This window comes from Prosopis cineraria, unplaced genomic scaffold (assembly GCF_029017545.1).
Source record: "Prosopis cineraria cultivar Desert tree isolate PC_DT_omini unplaced genomic scaffold, ASM2901754v1 PC739, whole genome shotgun sequence".
NCBI classification, from domain to species: Eukaryota; Viridiplantae; Streptophyta; class Magnoliopsida; order Fabales; family Fabaceae; genus Prosopis; species Prosopis cineraria.
The window spans coordinates 1-20760 of record NW_026556064.1 but is presented as its reverse complement, the minus strand read 5'-3'; the positions used below and the strand labels follow the sequence as shown (position 1 = coordinate 20760).

Here is a 20760-nt window from a genome sequence, read left to right as displayed (position 1 = left end):
TGAAGGGGAACTTGTTATTCAAGACATAAGGTAACCATTATTAATGTGTTGTGATGAGTGTGTTTGTGAATGGTTATGTGTTGACTTGTTGTTTGAAAAAACTATGAATTATTGAAAATAAATACCGTTATATACTTGTTTGAAATTATTGCCAAGTGGGTCAAAATTTATTTTTATTTATCATGATGAGATATTATTGTTCGGATATATTCCTGTTTAGATATTTGAATAATGCATGACTTGTCAGGATATTTTAATGTATGGTGTTAATGGGAATTTCTGTTTGGTTAATTATTACCACGTGGTAAGCCCTCATTGGACCCAATGAGTGGCGTGTCGCTTGGTCCAACTCACCTTTGGCCCGGTGATTTGGCGTCCGAGCATGGCGAAAGGAGGATATAAGGTGTAGTCATGCAATTAAATACTTGTTCGGTTTGTTTCGAAATATTGTTCGGTTAAATGTTTTGTGTGCCCACTTAGCAATTGCATGATTAGTTACATCCGCATGCATCATTACATATTAATTTTTGGTTACTGGGACTTTTAAGTCTCATTCCCCGTGGTTAATATTTTTACAGGAGCGAGTCCGGCCGAGAAAGCACTAGAGGTGTAACTATGGTGTATGGGACACCATCTTTTACGTTGCCTCTTATTTTGGATTATACAATGTATCTTGTGCCAACTTAGGATATATCTTCTTTGTGGAGCATGTAAACTCTAATCCTTTTTATTAAAAGTATTTATATGACCATGAGGATTATGTCTGTCCCTCATGGTTTCAATTGCCTTTTTGGATCTTTTAAGACTTGTGTTATGTCTTGGATGTATCATGGTAAGAAAATTTTTCTACCATGATAATGGTTTTAATAATTTGCAAAAAATTGGTTTGTATTTTTGAGGGTGTTACATTGTGCGCTGATGCCCATAAAAAATTAAGAGACACTGTAAGTGTACATGTCGCAATTGAAGCTAGTGGTAAATCAAGGTTGATCTTTTAGGGAATTAATTAACATGCTGATTAGGCATTAAATTTTTAAATTCATTTACATTAAGCTAATAAAATTAAAGATTGATTTTAGAACAATTAAAATGAAAATATTAAAAGCAATCAATTAAAATAACTTTCACTTCACAAACAACTAAAGTCAACCCAGAGAAGAGTGTTTTAGAATCTTAATTCCCTATTTGCTTCCTACCTCTCATTACCACATTAATTGTCTTGAAATTTAGTTTTGATAATTCAGAAATCTAAATTAATCCAAAGTATCTTCTGATCACTAAGGATCCTAATTAAGTTAATTAAAATAAATTATTACCTTAATTAATTAATTACATTAGAGATCCTAACCCATGAGGATTACTTAGGTCCATTAGCTATATACATTCCTGTTCTAATGGCAAATTACTTAAACTAATCCTAGGCTACTAGTTCTCAATGTCTAATTTGAATCTCCTCTTCTAAGATTAACCCAAATGTCCAAATCTCATTTAGTGGTGGTCGATCACTAAACAGGAACAAAATAGTTTAAGATCAAGTAATCAAAACTTCATTTCTTAATAATTAAATGGTAAATCCAACTGACAAAAAAAAGGTAAATTCAAGGTTATTTATACAAATAGGTTTATAGTCCTCTAGAATGAAAAGATTTAGTTATACATAGCTAAAATGAAAACTGTAACAACACAAAAAAAATTGAATCTATAACAATCCTTACCTCACCCCCCTGAGGGTCTTTTAAACTGGGCCAACCCACATCACTATAGTAAAAGCCAGCTTTTTTTAAGGTAGTACTTGAATTATTTCTCACCCCACTAAAGAGGTCTTTTAGAGCCTTCTCAAACTCGAACTTCCAACCTCTGCCACCTTTAAAAAGTTGAGGTTAAATTTGATACATTGAGTTACTTTCAGGAGGGGTTGTTTGCACAAAGAATATGCTTGGCAGGATGGAGAATGCAAGGGTCAAAACGTGCATTGTTGTGGCTACAATAAACTTTCACTTTTCACCGATTCTACTTCGCTTTCTACTTTCAACTTGCTCGGAACCGAGTACATGACAAATTCTAATAAGCTGTATTTTTATAAATCGTATCACTGGGTAAGGCAGCAGCATGTTATATCCCTGCCATTCCTTCACAACCATTGTTTCAAACATTGAAAGCTGGTTTGGTGTGACAAAATAACAAGAAAAAGAAAGGAAAACAGTGTATGATTAGATAATATAATCGCTAGTTCTTCCCCCTAAAAATGCTAAAGATAGTAGCTAATATAATCAATTACATTGTCCTTCTATAGTTTTTCATTCATTGATGCTTTTCTTCTTCATCAGCACCGCATATAATTGTGGCAGATCTTGTTAATAAAAGATACAAGTATGATAAGATCGGTTCTTCTGAGCTAGTTTCTGTGTCCACTCAGAAGTAACAGTTTGTTATTTCCTTTAACAATTGCATAATGGATTTTAATAACAACAAATTGCCAGAACATCTCAACTGCAGGTAAGGCATATTGCTCTTAATTCAAAGAGAACCCTATTGAAAAATTTCTCGTGTCTAGGTGGTTCCTTAAATGATTCCTATTACAGATGATTATTAGGTACTACAGGAACGAGTGGTTTAAAGAACTGAGCTGCTTTACCTTTGAAAGCTTTAAAGAAGCACTCCCCCACCCTATTTGTAAGTACTATTTACTCTCAACAAGTGGGCAGTCTCATAATATTTTAGTGATAATCTTCTGACGTTAGTAACTCCTGCCAGTTTTAAATTCAAAATATGCAGTTCAGTGAATCCCTTGACCTCTTTATGAACTTTTGAAAGATGTTGTGGAGGACAGTTGGTCGTGTTCACTATTTTGGATTCCACTATCTTTTGATGGTGCGCTCTTTTTTAATTATTGCACTTGATTCATTACTACGACCTGCCAGCTTTAGATTAAGATAAGAAAATTTAAATGAAGCAAATTAAACAAACGGTAAAAAGGTTAGGGTTATATAACAACAGGAATTAGAAAGCGAATCTTCCACCAAATTAATGCAGCAAAGTTCAGCTTTTACCTCGCGAACCGTTAAAAGGAAAGCGGCTCTATGCTATGCTGCAGAGTTTTTAGGGATATCACTGTTCATTATTAGGATTAGGATGATTATTATTCAATTGTTGACCACCATCCTAAGCGTCCATTGATTAAAGAAAAATGGTAATTAGGCTATTTTCAATACAAGTGAGGCACTCCCGTGGAGATGGAGGAGACGGCGCATTCCATTATAGGAAGGTTTTTAGTTTATGCTGGGAGTATTGTTAATTAAGGTAACTCAACCACACTCCGATGTAGAACTTTACCTCCATTTCTTAGAAAAAGAAGGCACCTTAGTTACACACACACACACACACACACACGCTTTTTCTGTACAATTGGAACTAGTTTAGTTGGCTCAACAGTGAAGGACGTGTTTGCTGTTAATTATTTACCATCCTGGTAATTGTGCAAGCATTTGTACTGAATATACGGCTATTTGTGTCTTGAATTATTGTTCTTTAAAAATTGGGGTACAACAGGTTCTAACAAGCTGTGTAGAGCGGGTAAATAATGCTAGCTTAGCCTTCTTTTGAGCTTGTAGCCCATGAGTGAGCTCCTTCGATTGCAGGGAATGCAATCCCTAGATATTGCTAAGATGCAAGATTTGACTCTTGAAAATTTTAATATTCTTCTGTTTTATAGAGCTTGCAAGTTTATGGAGATTCAGTATCCACAGAATATAGCTGGAAAGCCGAGTTGTGTTCATTGTTTTAGTTCATAAACTTACTTTTGTCACATCCATTTGACAAAAAGTACTTAATACATGCACAGGATCAAAGTCGCACTAGCCAGGCGCTTGATGGACTATCTATAATTGAAGTGTTTGAGAATGCGAGAGAGAGGGAGAGAGTCAAAGAGAGAGAGGGAGAGAGAGGTTGCACCATCCTTGGTACTTGGCAGTTGTTGCTCCACTTGCAATATTTCGAATCAATAAAAATCTAAACCAAACGCATGCACTGTAGCGATGATCAAGTTCCAGAAAACGACTTGCGATATGAAATTGAAACCCTCTAGTGCCTGTTTGTTTTCTGTTTCTAAAAACAGTTTTTTATTTGCAAAAATAAAAAATTATTTGAATAAGTATTCTAAATTTAAAATATTTTCAAAACCTCTCTTTTTTTTTCAAACCCTCTAGTGCCTTTTTTGTTTTTAAAATACCCTACATTTTTTCATTATAAATTACTTTTAACTTTACAAACTGTTATCATAGGCCATTATTATTAATTACTGGCAACCATCATTACTGGCCATTTTTTTAACTCGAGTTGTTTTTAAATTAATATAATCAAATGAAATTTCATTTTGTCTCGTTTCGACAAATATTTTTCAACAATTGATTTACAAAACAGTTTTCAAAAACAAATTAAAGAAGAGAACAAAACAAAACAAGCCCTTAATTGTAAATGGAAAGAAATCTGTACGAAGGTAATGAAAACTGGATACGATCTTTGAGTGGTATCTCTTCCAGTAGCACTTACTCCCATTTCTCCAATTTTTCCGAAAGGATGCAGTTACCTAAAGGGTTAAAATGGGGAAAAAAATCTGACTTAACTATCTTTAATAAACTACCTACAGGATAGAAAAAAATCATGTATTTTGATATCATTGGATAATATCTTCTTTTTACACAAGTTTCCCATGGTTATGTATTAAAAAATGGGAAAAATTATTTAAGGGAAAATGACCATTAGGGACTCTAAGAAAATTAATGACAATTATATATTCTGAATAATTGAAATCCTAATAACAAACCATTATTCTTACTTTTAATAAATTTTCAAGTATCTTTTGTTAATTTTTCAAGTGATAATAGCAACAAATCGTGATTGACTCACAATTCACAACCGATTCTCATAAATTCTCGATTGGTGTTGCAAATAATTCCACATTATTTTGTAAAAGATTTTTCAACTGACTATTCATATTTCTTTAATTGCAAGTAATGATCATGATTTATTATTAGAATTTCAATAATTCAAATCTATAATTGTCATTAATATTATTTTTATGGGTCCCAAATTATCATTTTCCCAAAATTAACAATGAACATTGGGAATGATGAAACATTAATATGTGGGCTTTGTTTCATATGAGAGGCTCTTCGTTGACTATTACTACTCTAGTCATATTTATAAGTTATTTTTAATATATTTTACTGAAATAAAAGAGAATATTAAAATTCATTAACCCTATCTAAAAATTTAATAAGTTATCTCAACTTACTCTTATTAAATATGTATATTTTAACAACATGTTTTCTCTCTCCAATATTCAATGAAAAGTAAAATGGATAATTTGTGATGAAAATTCAATAATATAACTTATAAATAGTACAATTTTTTTTTCTCCTCATTCTATAAATAGGACTGGAGGCGGAGTATCTTTGTAAGATGCTTAATTCCTTAAATAAGTGAATCTTTAGCAAAAGTGCAGTCACCAGCTGAGGTGGAAGCACATTTTTATATAGGACTTGATGGGAACGTAATAGTGTTAATTGGGGTCAGGCACCAAAGTTTTGATCCAATGGTAATGGCTGGCACCTGGATTATTGAATCTTGTGCTGATTGTTAATTCTCCATTTTCCATAGACAGATGCATTTGACCTTTAAACTTCCGAGGGGATAGTCAAGCTTGTAAGGGAGACCAAACAGTCCACTGCACATATTCTTTCTCGTCAAGTTGATCCCGGTTGGTTTGTTCTGCGTTATTAAATTCATTATCCTCATTAATTGCGCCCTACAGCTCCAAAGAGGTTCGTCCCTATATTGACTCCTACTTATAATTCCGCTGCTCATAGACTCATGTATTATTTATCACTATATCCTAACATGATTCTCGATCCATTTGAATGAGAGATCTGAGAGAGATGGGACATAGAAAATCTCCATGCAGCTTGCTTAGTTAGTACTTTAAGGTGGCGGCCCAATGTTTATGCAAGGTTGTGGCATATGCATTCCAATGTTCGTTAGCTTCTGCTATCACATTAAAAATAAATGACCTTTTTCAACAAAAATTAAACATATTTCTTGAACATATAAGTTGACTTTTCTACATAAGCACATTCATGTCTTGGGGGGGGGGGAAGATTCGGGGTCTTCCTATAAATAGATAGTGCCTATGATCTGATTAGCTTGCAAGCCACTTCAACTCTGGATTATCATCACTGGGCACCATTAATTACATCGATCATTGCATGGCTAATACAGGTGTAGCACGACGAGTGTCCGTACTTGTCCTGATCCTCATCACGATGGTCTTTAGCTTCTTCATAAATTCGGATGAACGTGATGTTACAGGTAACTTGGTGATTCAGAAGCATCGCCTTCTGCATTATCAGCATGGTCTTGATCATCTTTCAAAACGTGTGCATCACGTTCGAGCTGCTCACAGCAATCCTCTCCTCACAACTGATTCAGATAGAATCTCACCTGGAGGACCTGATCCTCAACATAATAATTGAGATATTGTTAATTAGAAGCGTGCATGAAAAGATACTATACTGATCCTTTCACATTTTCCAATAAAAGCTGTTCCCACTTCCCAGTAGTGTGGCAAATTATGCATCTTTTTTAGTTTTACTGTTATCTTTGTAGGTTTAATTTGCTCTTTTCTTTCTTTTACAAGAGGTGTTTGTACTTTGAAGAGTTGAGTGGTGAACAGGTTAAGTACCTCAGGCTAGTTGTTATAAGCAGTATTATCTAGAACCATTATTGCTGTTGATGCTTGCACCGTATATAATCATATGAAAAATTGAAATAATACTGCATGAAGCTGATCATCTCAAAATGAATAAAATAAATGGATAAATGGCATGATAATTCTATCATTAATTAAAAAAAGCGTATGCGTGATATAGCTGTTTGTGCATGTTTAAAGAAACATATATATGAAAACCATTTTGGCCTTTTGAATTCCAAAAAATTAATTTAAAATTTTAATTGGATGAGGATAAATTGAGAAAATATTGATGTACAAGTTTTATGGAACATTTTAATTTAATATTGATGGTCTTAATTAAATTGATATTGAGTTACCATTGTATTATTAATTAAGCAAGAAATTTTCCAAGTTTCAATAAGTTGTTGAAACTTAAAAGTCATGAAACTTTTAGACAACACTCATCTTGTTTTATTTTTAAAACACGTTTAATAAGTTTTACTGAAATTAAAAAAAATCTTAAAACTCATTAATTTTGTTTAATAATTTATCAACTTTGACTTGATTAAATATACAGACTTGACATGGAGGTCAAATGAAAAAATTTACAATAAAAATTTAAGAGATAACTTATAAATAGAATAAAAAAAATTTTTTTCTACCTTATAAATAAAACTAAAGCAAGTAAGAGAAGCGTTACATAAAGGGAGAAAACTCAGGAAAAAAGAAATACATAAACGAACTAAATTTAAAAAAAAAAAAAAGCGTTATAATTTACAAATCCACTCACTGCATCGATCCACCAATATCTACCTTGGAGCTTGGAGAATATCGCGAATCTATTTATATGTAGATTCCATTTAATTGGATGCCCTCATCATCCTCGCTCTACTAAAACTTTCACTCTTTTTTCTTTTCCCCTTAAAACTGAAACTTTCTTTTTATGAAAAGGGGAAAAAACTAATATTAAATATTTCCTTCCGAGCTAGCAATACCCTATATATATAGAACCAGGTAGTCACAGATTCCAGCCTACCGCACACACATCTCGCTGTTAGCTTAAACATATTCTCCAATCAAATTTCGCATTTGATTGCGCATTTCACCCCTAAAATCTAAAGTGCGCATTCATACATATAAACATGGTGAATCCAGGAGTAGCACGAGTGTCACTGCTAGTACTAATAATGTTGATGGTGATGAGTAATGTGGAGGGCAGTGAGGCTGTGAATGTAGGGCAAGAGGGAAAGCATATAGAAAGCCAACGATTTCTGCATGGATTAGGGTTTGGTAACAGGAGGAAGACGACGCGGTCTTAACGACGTTGCTGCTCCCTTAGATAGGGTTTCACCAGATGGACCAAACGCCGGCCACCACTGGGAAGGTTCACCTCCATCTACTTAACTTATGACCTACCAATGCTGCTACGTACGACAACCTTAATATAATCCCCCACGTACGATGTGCTATAAGAAGCTAAGTAAGATCCCTTTCATCTAGCTAGGCACTGGACTTCATGTGTGTGTGTGTGCAGTTCGAGTATGCGTGATGTTATTTTTCTGTTCACCTGCAGTAAGCCTTGTACAGCTAGCTAGTTGTCTTTGTTTTTCTTCGTGTTTCCGTATCAGCCATCACCGGCTTGTTCCTTTTCGATACATAACGACTTCCGGTGAACAGCCAGGTTGAAATGCATGTTTGGTTTTAGATCTAGAATTAATCCTATAAAAGTGCTTCAATGATCGTTAAACTTCCAATGAAAGTGGATCTTTTAGTGTTGTATGAAGGGCCTTGTTATGAAATATTCTTCATCCTTTCTAGGTCGTTACATATATGTGTGCGTGAACTGTATATTGATCTGGTCTTTATATTGTTCCGGCGTCTTTTATATGTGTGTGTATTTTGACGCGCTTTATATTATCATGTAAATAATTCAGTAATAATTATGGTAAGTGTTGTCAGAATATATAATAATTCCGCGCCAAAGTAAAAAAGGTTAGCATATATAATCATACTGGAGAAGCAAGCAACCATGCATGCGCGCGAACAAAAGGGGCAAATGAAAAATTGTTATATATAAACTCGTTATCGTCATGTTAGTAGCATGGTAATAAAAATTGGATCAATTGTTAAAGAGTTCAAGGCATTACAAAGGTATTAGGTTAAAATCATAGTTGAATTGTAATCAAACAGGTCTTAAATAAAATATTTTATTGAACCAATCAAGGTAATTATTTAATTTAATCGACTAGGTTGACCCAACTTTTAATATTATATTTAGCAGTATCTTTATAGATATAGAAAATATTTATTTTTTATATTTTAAATATTCTTAAATGATCAATCTATAATTAAAAAATATACTAATTGAAGCTTTGAAATTTTTTTAAACATATATTTCATTTCATGAAAGCATCAGGAGAACTGCGCATAGATAAACTCATGGTTTCTTGGGTATGTGCTATTATGCTATTATTGTTTACTCAAAATATATTAAAAAATGTATCATGCATAAAATATTTTTTTTGTTTTCATTTAATTGTTTGTTTATTTATTTTTTCACGGAGTTTATCAGACGGAAATGACCATGTTGAAGAACAACAAGAGAGATACAAGAGGGTATTAAAGTTTGCAATTCCATCTCACCAGGGCCTGGGATCAAAGCCTTAATGAAGTTTACCAAATGGACAAATCGAAAGCCCAAACATGATGGACCATGGAGGCTCAGAAGACTACGTGTGAGACAACAAACAGCTTGCCCGTCATCGTCACTGGCATTTTGAATGCAAAAGTATTCCTTCATCATTATTGTTTCACTTTCACAGCGTACAAATATAGCAGAACCACAAATGACAGTCCTTTTTTTCCTTTAGAAAAAAAAAAATAGTAGAAATGATAGTTCCATAGGAAGGAATAAGGATATTGGCGACTCTTACACTGCATCCCCAGGATTTGAACCGCGTGCCTTGCTTTCTTGATGATGAATTTTTCTCGTCGCAGCCTGAGTTTTTGTTCATGTACAGAGTTCAGGCAAGTCATTCCCAAATATGTTGAGAAGCCAGGGACAAGCAAATAATCTAAATCTGATAAATTAGACGATCACTAATCCCATTTTATTGGACAAAGCCACGAGCACATGAATGGATAATGGAAAACAATGGGTTTTCCTGAAATGAGGAAAGAGGAAAGAAAGATCAGGCGAAGAGAGCAGCATGGAGAAGAACATTCCAGGTATCAGGGAGGCCCGGAAGACACCAGTGGCTGCAATCTGCCAGCATGACTCCACTGTAAGCTTCAGGGTGGGCGTCTTTCCTGTACTGAGACAGCGTCGTGACGTCCAGAAAATACACCGGCTTCTTCACCCTACCCAGCACCTTGTTCACCACCACCCACGCCATCGGCGTCCCCTCCGGATACTCCAACCCGAAGAATGGTTGCTTCTCCTCCATGCACGACCTTGTCGGCTCGTTCCAGTATCTCCCCCTGATCACATTACTCTACATATCAGATTCGGACTCTCCCAGAGTTCATTGATATTAGATGTCAGATATCAAGGGCTTACTCGTAATGAACTGGTGAAATCCCCAGGAAGAAGACCTTTGTTTGGGAAGGATTGACGTTGAGGTTGACCCATCTGGCCCAAGTGGTGAGCCCCTTGTAGAATGCGATCATGCGGTTCATGTCTTTGTACAGCTTGTGTCGGTCTTGAATATAATCAAACCTGGAAGCCCAGGATTTGGTGTTAGCAAAAGCAGTAAAACATGAGTTGAGTTAAACAAAGGTCGAGTAATGAAGGACAGGAGGAATACGGTTGGGCGGAGCCGGTGTGAGTCCACCAGTGCCAGGTGTTGAAGACGAGGACGTCCATGCCCCTCCAAGCGTCACCGCTTTTAATGGAGTCAAGCTTCAGCACTCTTCCCTCTTTCTCCCTGTCCAGATCCACCAAGTATGGCGTTCTGTACAGAAATAGACTCAGTCCATAGTCCTGCAAATTTCACCACCCACACCACACCACATCATCAGCTCAAAATATTTGGTTTATCATATCATCAACTTATCATTTGAATTAATTGATATAAAAAATATCCCATTTTAAAAAATATAAATTAAATTTATAGTTGTGAACATAAAATAAATATATTTTGATAAAAAATAATTAATATTGTTTTAAGGGATGATATTTTTTAGTAACCTTAATTAACATCTACATTCCGATCCCTATCAAAGTTACGATCCTGATAACTTCTTTAGCCGTTTCTATGGTCTTCTCTGGATTAATCGCCTTTAGAGTCAGTCAGTTCTAATCTTTGTCATTAAATTATTTTGAAATGTTCGTGTAAGCGACAAAAGTATTGCAAAGCAAACCATTACCCACGGGGTTGTAAGGAGAAAAAATAGCAGAAAGAGTCTTCGTCGTCTGCAACAAGTGGTCCTAAATTTGACACTTCCCTGTTTACTCACTGACCCTTCACTGGCGAAGCCGTGCAAGAAGCAAAGTGCGTCTAACTTGCACTACGTGTGGTCCCTATTCTCATGTCATTATACGCTAACGCCGCATATTACACGCTTCAACACTCGAACATTACCTTTGGCTCATAAAAAAAAAAAAAAAAAACACTCCAACATTATCAAATCAATCTTACCTCTGATTTATTTATTTATTTATTTCACATTTAATCTTGTTCTATCATTCTCCCAAAAAGGAGCGAAAGGGGCGAAAAAAGAAGCAAACAAGATCCACTTGAACAGCTTCATACACGCTCACGCTCTCTTTCAAAGGATTGTTTTGGATTTATAAGAAAGATGTTTATCTAATTATCATCAATCATTATATTTACAGGAACGCGCATCAATGATCATCATCAACAGGAGATGGGGCTCTCTTCAATGTCTATGTTCACTCATGACTCAGTTACCCTACGGCGCGATATGGAGCGCAAAACTTACAGGTCCAGCATCAATTATTGCTGTTCCAGACATTCGGGTCGTAAAGTTTCTTTATAAAGCAAATGGTGAGGTCACACAAATCAGAAAAGTTCGACGATTTCTGTATCGAGATATGGTTTTTTGAAGCAAGCTGTGTGAATTTTGCAGGATAAGTTCCCTCCTCTGACCATAACCAGAACAAGTCATTTTTTTCTTCATGCTCTATGATCAAATCTTTCAAAACTATGAAAGCACGTTTAAGTTTTCTGATACAATATGTCAGAAACATTTATTGAGTGTTGATCAAATTATTTAACTTAACAGTAATTACACGCTTCCTGCAAAAGGAAAAGCCTCCCAACTTTACTTAGATCATTTGTTTGCTTTGCAGGAACATGCCAAAAAACAAACTCCACAGGGATTTATTGAGCTCGATATTCACCGACTTATACCAAACAGATTCAAAAAACAGAGAGAAAATGACGAAACTTGCATGGGCAACGCCACCAAAACAGCAATCATTTCATTTTAAGAGTTTGAAATTTTCGAAAAACGAGAAAGCAAAGACTAACCTCGAATGTGACCGAAGAGAGAACGCCTTTCTGTCCAGTGGAGGTCCTGGAGTTTGGTACCCAAGAGTGAATCATACAAGCCAGAGAATTGAACTGGTTCAAGCTCAATGAATCGCCCACAAACATAATTTTCTTCCCCCTGTATTTCTCCAAGAAATTCAAAGCATTGAACCTGCACAAAAGCTCGTACCAATTGAAAACCAAACATGAGACTCTGATACAGAAACAAGCACACAACAAATCCTGTAGTACCTACATGTGATTTCAAGTAAGATAGTAAATACCTTGGCAACGGACAAGAAAATGGCTGCCATCTGTATTTCTGATACTGAGTATCGGGGCGACCATGCTTCTGGCAGTTGAACTGGCGATCTATGAAAGGACAGGAATAAGGGTTGTAGAGAGGATACGAAGCGTCGTAAACCCATTTCCCTCGGAACCAATTGCATCGACCGCTTGCGAGCTCTCTGGGTCTGATGTTGGTTGCATTACCGAAGGAGGAATCCAAGTCCTTTGCTTTTGTTCGGTGGGCAAACAGAGCGAGAAACAGAACACGTAGCAAGAAACCCATTTCTTGGGTTTCGAGAAGAAATTTGTCCAATACAAAAAGACTGGCAGCGTGCTCAGAGTTGTCCAACATAAGGCCTTATGTATAAATGTGTATGGGACACACAGAAGCATGGGAGGTCGGTATGTAAGGGGTCCACAAAGCGAAGAGCGAACAGAGCACTTTTTTTTTTCTTTCCTATTTTAATATTCTCACTCTGTTGGCACAGTAAGTGGAACTTCACTTAAAAAACAGGTTCTTGTCTGGACTGGAAACCACGAGCATGTGGGGTTGATCCAATCCTTGATCTGAAATCATGATAAGCTTGATTCAAAAATAATGGCCGCATTTCCTTCACCTAGAGGTACATGATATAAAACTGTTCAAAGTGGATGTGAATTTCTGGGGTTAATGGGTGATTTAAATTATATAAACAAGTAAAGCAAGTTCTCGAAAGTTAGAAAGTAAGATCAAGTATGGACATTTAGAGAAAATATATGATTTAGTCTAGTTCCCTTCAGCGTCCCTTGTACTTCGATTCATCCACTTGTTGCAGTTTTAACTTTTTGTGCGGTGGCTGCTGTGAGTTTAATCTCAGTTAGGTCTTTTAGGTCTCCTCGGATAACGATGGTTTAAATGATACTGTGTAATATTATTCAGTTCTTTTTTAAGTTATTTTTATTAATTCATCATTAGAATATAAAAAAAAGAAATAAAAATATTTAAATTTTAAATACCCTCGTATAAAAAAAAATATAAAATAGTGATGTCATTTTAGTTTTTTATTTATTAAGAATAATTTTAAAAAATCTTTTAAATATTATTTAACAAAGTCACACTTAACTTATAATAATAATTTTAAAAATGTGCCTTATAATAGGATTGAAGTGAATATTTAGTCACTATATGGAACATTATTTCGATAATTAGTGAAAGTCTATTTTGATCCTTAATGGAAGTCACTTTCTCTACTTATTTCATTTAAAAATGTAAAGATTTTTAATCAAATCTCACCCATCAATAAAGTAGTTATCTACTTTCAAACCAACCATATTTTTTATATTTATTCCGATTAAATACCCTATAATAAATATAAAGTTATTATCAATAAGGAAACTTTTAAAAAAGGACAATGATTACACCTCAAAAGATTTAAAATATTTTATATTTTTAAATATTCAACTCTTCAAAAAATGCTTATATTTTTAATGAGAAGTATTTTATGTAATTTTTATGCACATTTTTTTTAAAATACTCTTAGGTTCCAAAAAGAAGTGCAACATTTTTATTTTCAAGAAAATTCTTTTCATATGTTAATTTATTTTTTTTTTGAACTTAAGGGCAAAAATAAAAGGTGATTTAATTTTAAGACAATTTATTACTCTCTCTATCTAAATTATAAAACAACACTTTAAAAGGTATTTCAGAGTTTTAAAATATAAAACAATCAAACAAAAATAAAATTTTATTAAAATTACTTTTTAATATTATTCTTGAATAAAGAGAGAATTGAAGTGATTATAAAAAAATTGTTTCAAATAAAGGGTATTTTTAAAACTTTTATTTTATTTTTAAAAAAATAAATTTATAAAATTATTTATTAAATTTCATTGGTAGGTTAATTAAAAATAATTTATATACATAGAACAGATAAAGAGAGAAAGAACACCGTGATTGACCGGCAATTTTGACGTTGTTGTTTCGTGAGCCTGCTTTGATTTCTTTTGCATAAAAATGGGGGGAGTTGAGCGTGCGGCGCAGGATATGGCTCTTCACCTTCAGTTGCAAAACTGTTGAAAAATAATCTGCGGCGAAAGGTTGATCGGTGTGAGACTTTTTTTTTTTTGTTTATTATAAAGTATTTTTAAAAAAACCTTACTTAATTTAATAACATCTTGAATAACTTTTATATTTTTTAATTATATTCCTACTTCATTTATTATTATTTTTAAAAAAATATGTATTTAAAATTTAATTATTATTATCAAGGCTTTTAATTTATATATAATATTTATTTTAATATAAATAAAAAGATGTAGACATATTTAAAATTTAAGGTTTCAATTGATATTATTATAAACTATAAATGAGTTAACTATAATTATATTGTGGTTCAAGAGGGAGTAAACTTTACAAATAAGGATATTAAATGGAGGAGTACTCACTGCATAAGATATAAGTAATGGATAAATCTTTCATGTTATGCACCTGATAAGCCAACCTATTAGTACAAGAGTGTGCCCTTTCAAGCAAATTGTCATATATAGGTTATTGATAAATCTTTCATAACTGATCCTGATCTCAACGAGAATTTTAATCAAAAAGGTTGGTTTCTTTAATCAAGGCACAGGGAAAATCATAAGATTGATTGTGCAGAGTGAAACCTATTGAGAAATTGGCTAAGGGATTTGAGTGTTGTTTGAATAATAATGTAGGACAAGTCCGATAATTAAAGCGAATACAGACATGATGAAGCTTTTTTTTGAATCAAACTTATGATTTTTTTTTATGCTGTAAAAGGTTGATTATTTTATAAGATAGGAATTGGATAATTCATACCTAATAATGTAAAATAGAGCTTAGCTTGCAAGCAGATGGCTTCATGGTAGAGAAATGAAGTCTGCGGACTGCAACTTCCAAGTCAAAATCTGCAGGAAGCATCCCTCTCTCTCTCCTTTGTCCCCTTTAATATAATATCTGTTAACACGTTTGGAATATTTTGGTCCCTTTAAAAATGGGGTAGAAAAAAGAGGAAAAGAACAAAAGCAGAGGGGCCAGAAGATTAAATGGATGGTGACGAGTGACCTGACCTCCATGTTTTTATTCCGTTGAAGCTTTAGAGCACTTACCAATAACTGAACTCTAGCACCCCCACAACCCATGATTGAAAATTACAATTTCCAAAGTCAAAAGAGTGAGTTGTCCCTCACCCTATTTCAAATCATTATAAAAAAAATTACTTTAAATTAAAATTTGATACGCGCGCAAACACATGGACATAGATGCATGCACATGCAAATTTATAAGTATTTTGTACGTAGCAGCCGAATAACAGATCAGGGGAGAGATTATATGGTAATAATGAACATATTCACGTGGAAAAGAAAATTGAAGCAAAGGAAGAACAATTGCAAAATTGAGTTCATGGACTTGGTATGATCTGGAGATTCTAATCAGCGCCGTTGACGACGAAGAAAACGAGTGTAATAATTAGGGCGAACAAAGGAGAAAAAGATGAGTGCCACTCGTGGAAATTAAATATGCATGATCACCAAAATTATATTCCGTGACCAATAACTTGCAAATTGCAATCAAGGGTCTGCAAAAGGAATCTTTTAATTGGTGTTGTAAGAAAAATAAAATGTCAAGGTTATTCGTTACAATTTTGTCAAATTTAAATCTCTAGAATGTTGCTTCGGCCCAATTTTAAAATAATTTTAATAAACTTATGCATACTAAAAAAAATTTATTGAATATACTTAAAAATTTATTAAAAAAATAAAAATAAAAATTTAAAAAAAAATACTCTTCATTTAATAATTTGGGAGAGGATATGATAATAAGAAAAGGTTAATAATACTCCCTCCATTTAAATTATAATACACTTTAAAGGTGATTCAACATTTTAAAATATAAGGACACTTTGATTAATGATATTTTTTAATATTACCGCTCTTCATATCTTTTCTCTCCTTAACATTTTTTTCACGTATGGAGTATTAAATGAATGACATTTTAAAGTTATATTTTTATTTTGAAGAAGTAAGAATGTTACAAATTATTTAATTGGTATATATGATTTTTCTTAAAAGTGTCATATAAATTGGGAAAAATGAAATATAAAAGCATATTTAATGAGGGGTAAGATTATTCTCTTCGTTAAAAAATGTAAGGTATTTTAATTGAATTTCACCCCCAATAAAGTAGTCATTTATTTTCAACTAACCCTATCTTTTATATTTATTTCTATAAACACCCTACATATAAATATAAAATCATTATCAATAGGACACTTTTGAAAAAAAAAGGTAATAATTACACTTCAAAAGACAAAAAAATGTCTTACATTTTTCTGATTCTAACTTTTCAAAAAATGTCTTATATTTTTAATGGAGGGAGTATGTATTTAGTATTATATATTTAATACACTTATATCCAATCAAATATAATAAGTGGTGTTAATATGTTAATAAAATTAATATCAAAAATTATACAGAATAAATAATCTATAAAAGCTTCAATATTTTATTTTTAATGAGAAACAAGCATATTAAATATGTAAAGCTAAAATATAAGCCTTCCCTATAATGAAACTTTATTTTTATTAAATTATCTTATATTTTAAAATGTGAACTCATTTCAAAATTTTTATAAATTTGAAACCGGAAAGAGTATTTTTTTAATGATTTAACAATTATGAGTTTGGAGGATGTGGATTGAGTGATTTGAAAGACAAAAAAAATCATGAGAGGTGTATGATTAGCAGGTTTTGATTAATCAATTCTCAAGACAAGGCCCTTGAAATGGTGGGATGGTTAGTTATGGAGCTCAGGGTTTAGTGTGATGAAGCAATGGACCATGAAGGTGCTGCTAGGACAAGACTGCAATAATGTCCAATGTTTTAGAAATAGAAGTGGGTAGGGACCATTGTTTTGTTTGTGTGGAACACATTAAATTCCATTTCATTGCTACTTGGGATCCTTATTCATATATCCGGACCCCGCCAGTCAAAAACTACAAAATTAAACAAATTGTTTTTTTCCACGGATCATTCAGAAGGCCCCAAAAACTGACGAGTGGAAATTGATGCAGCGGTAGGGTCGATCATGGAGTGTGAATCACAAATAGTGTTTTCTCGCTCTCACTTGCCAACTTGTGAAGTGACCGTTTCTTTCACTGTTTTCTTTAATTTCCATATTTTATTAATTTGTCCTCCACACTTCCACACACCCTGACGCCATCAAAACTTTGAAATATTGACATTAAGAATATCATATCGTTTTATTCTAATGTGAGTAAAAAATTACTTTTTATATAAATTACTCATTTTTTACGGGTCGAGGCGTGGCAAAGCTCTCATAATAAATATTTAACATAATTAAATATTCAAGATTTGAAATATGAGATCATTAATTAAGCTAAAAAAATGTTTTATTCTAATGATAACAATGCACTTATACCACTGATTACTCGATTACTTATAAAGTTACCTTTTTAATTACACTGCTGAATAATCATTGATTCTGAAATTGGAGTAGTAAGTTTTTAATCCAACATCACCCTCATCGTTTACGTTACAAAATAAGACGTGTTGTACATGTACTCAACATTTTTCTCCTTTAATTTATTTCCAATGTGGGGCCAGAAATGGATTTTGCTTAGATTGTATTCAAGTCGCATTATTTTACTAATCCATACTCACTGCAAGTTCTTTCATGGTCTACAAATTTCTGCCATATTGGCTTTCGAATAATACTATTTTGATTCTTAATATGAGATGAAATTAACAAATTTAGTGCTTATTAAAAAATGTTAGTTAAGTATAACTTATAACCCTAAAAATATATAAAAAAAGTGTAACTTTCTAATTTTCATCCTTCTTTTTAATTAATGTCTTAATAAATTAATGTTTAGAAATTCAAATAATATAATAATAATAATAAATAATTAAGGAGTAAAATTGAAATATAGTATTAATTACTTTAATTTCATTTTATATTTAGAAAAAAAAAATTTTAAACTTGATCTTATAATTGGGGGTGAGAGGGGTAGCATGATTTGGCTCATATTGCAGATCTATGCTTTTACTTGCTTCATATATGGATTGCTTGCGTCTTCCTCTCTGACACACTTTCTATTATTCCAAACATTAATTGCGTCAAAATAATTTTTCCCTTGAGAAAGTAAATGAAAGAAATATTTATCATACAAGTCAAAAAAATTGGCTAGCTAATTGCGCATGATTAAAATTATATAAATTGAAATTAAAGCTTTGGCACCAAACACATGCTAAGAAGACAATGATGAGTAGACAGAAGGGAATATCATTACTAACTTCTGACCACTTTATTAAGTTTGAGCCATCTAAGCATTTTTGCACTCCATCTTAATTATCCATACCTACCTCATATAAAAATCTCATTACTTGCTTGTGGGTTTTTCTCTCAATATCCTACCCATTCCTCAATTACTTGTCTTTCTAATGAGTATGCTATTAATTTAAAGTCATGTATAAAATACAACAAACACTATTAAAATGACCTTCTTGTAGGTCCTGTTGCCTTGTGGGTTGCCGTCTTTATGAAGGAAGCCATCAAAAGCAACTTTGTGGGTTGTTAATTTGATTATAACGAAGGAAAGGAATAGGTGCTTAACCGCACTTGTGTTCGTCTACTGCCAAAAAGGTGGACAGGAGAATGTGGGCTATCTTTGTTTTCAAGATAATCCTATTTCAAGTTGGGCTCTGTGGGTCATGCCTACCAAAAAAGCCTGGCCCATCTCTGTTTCTGGGGACTTCAGCACAGTTGCTTGCCAAACGATAAAATTCTTGGATACTTTTCTTTATTCTCCATGCTTTGCATCTCTTGTCTATTTCCTTTGAAATTTCTAAGTCAATAATGGCCGGCTTTGTCCGTCATCATAGCTCCATTGAACACAAGACTCTATGTTCTCTACTTAGTTTAAAGGTGAAAATGATGATTTTTGAAAAATAATTAAAATAACATACTCAAAATAAGGTTAGGTGTTCAAGTATTCTCAAAACACGAAGAAAAATAAAAGAACCTTATTGATCAAGTAATATTGACACGAATTGATGCAAACATAGCTTTGTTTAATCCTTTTTCTTACACACATATGTACATAAACAAAATTTTCAAACTATTTACAAAGATAAAATGTTAATGGTGACGTAAGAGGTTCAAACCATTTTATTTTATTTCTACTTTTTTTAAAAGGAAGGAAGAAAATGTTGGGATATTGTAGGCCTGCACCTGCTAAACATTTTGCTTTGACTAGCAGGCCTCTCGGCTCGTGCGCTCACGTTTTCACTATCAGGTCTGTATGAGAGAGCAGGCAATCTTTTGGCGAATAACTTGATTGACCAAATAGTATGATTGACATTTCATCCAAAAAGCAAAGTATGATTGGCCAATGACGTGCTTCTCGTTTATTTTTTGAAACTGGACACAATTAAGTCTCACTTGCACCACTACTTGCTGCAAGAGAAAGTGTCATCGAGTTTACAAGCGTTATAAGTATCTGCTCGAACACTATTTTTATTATCCAGCAAGCTAAGCAAATTTTAAGTCCGTATTTTCGTATCATCTAACTTTGCTAAAAATAGATACCTACTTTCTGGCACAATATCAACCATTAGGAACACACTCCCCGCTTAAGTATCAGAAAGCTATGAGCCTGCGCACATATGTCCTTCCACGAGAATTTTCTGTTTACAGAAGTCTAAGTTTAATCCTCGCGTCAATGGTCCTCATAATCTCCCAGAGGAGTTCAAGCTGATAACATTGCCATCCCATTTCAATTGCGTGCAACCACAGGGAATAGAAATGCAATAACACGGCTCTTCCATTGCGTCCAAATTAAAAAATTCTAGATTCAATAGCAAACGGGATGAAGGGGCATGCAATTGGCACTAGCAAGCACAGACAGAGAGACAGAGAACGTAGATACATAAATTGCATTTCATCATTTAAATGTTATATAAATGGGTAGATGGAACTCCTCTTTGGATGTCTCATAAAATGCCAAATTAAGGCTTCCCTTCTCTTACTTTCCCTTCTTAAGAAAGCAAATAAAAGAAAAGGAAGCGTGGCTGGAGAGCCGTTAGAGGCAGCTAGATATAAACAAACATTGAACCCATCACAGCTCTACCAGGACTAAGCGAGGAGTGGATTGTAAAAGTACTGCATTAGTGGAAATATCTGTGCATGCATGACTTTTGTCACAGTGAGCTTAAAGAACCTCCCACTCAA

At 33.4% G+C, this 20760-nt stretch overlaps 1 protein-coding gene across 1 annotated transcript; it reads right to left on the bottom strand.

Annotated features, from left to right (window-relative positions):
* Positions 1–9463: 9463 nt before the first annotated feature.
* LOC129298184 (protein trichome birefringence-like 39) lies at positions 9464–12808 on the bottom strand. The gene is made up of 5 exons (XM_054936588.1): positions 12507–12808; positions 12223–12394; positions 10534–10709; positions 10287–10445; positions 9464–10207 (listed from the first exon to the last, which is right to left on the bottom strand). The coding sequence occupies exons 1-5, from the start codon at positions 12791–12793 to the stop codon at positions 9919–9921; spliced, it is 1083 nt and encodes a 360-aa protein (XP_054792563.1). The 5' UTR covers positions 12794–12808; the 3' UTR covers positions 9464–9918.
* Positions 12809–20760: the final 7952 nt, after the last annotated feature.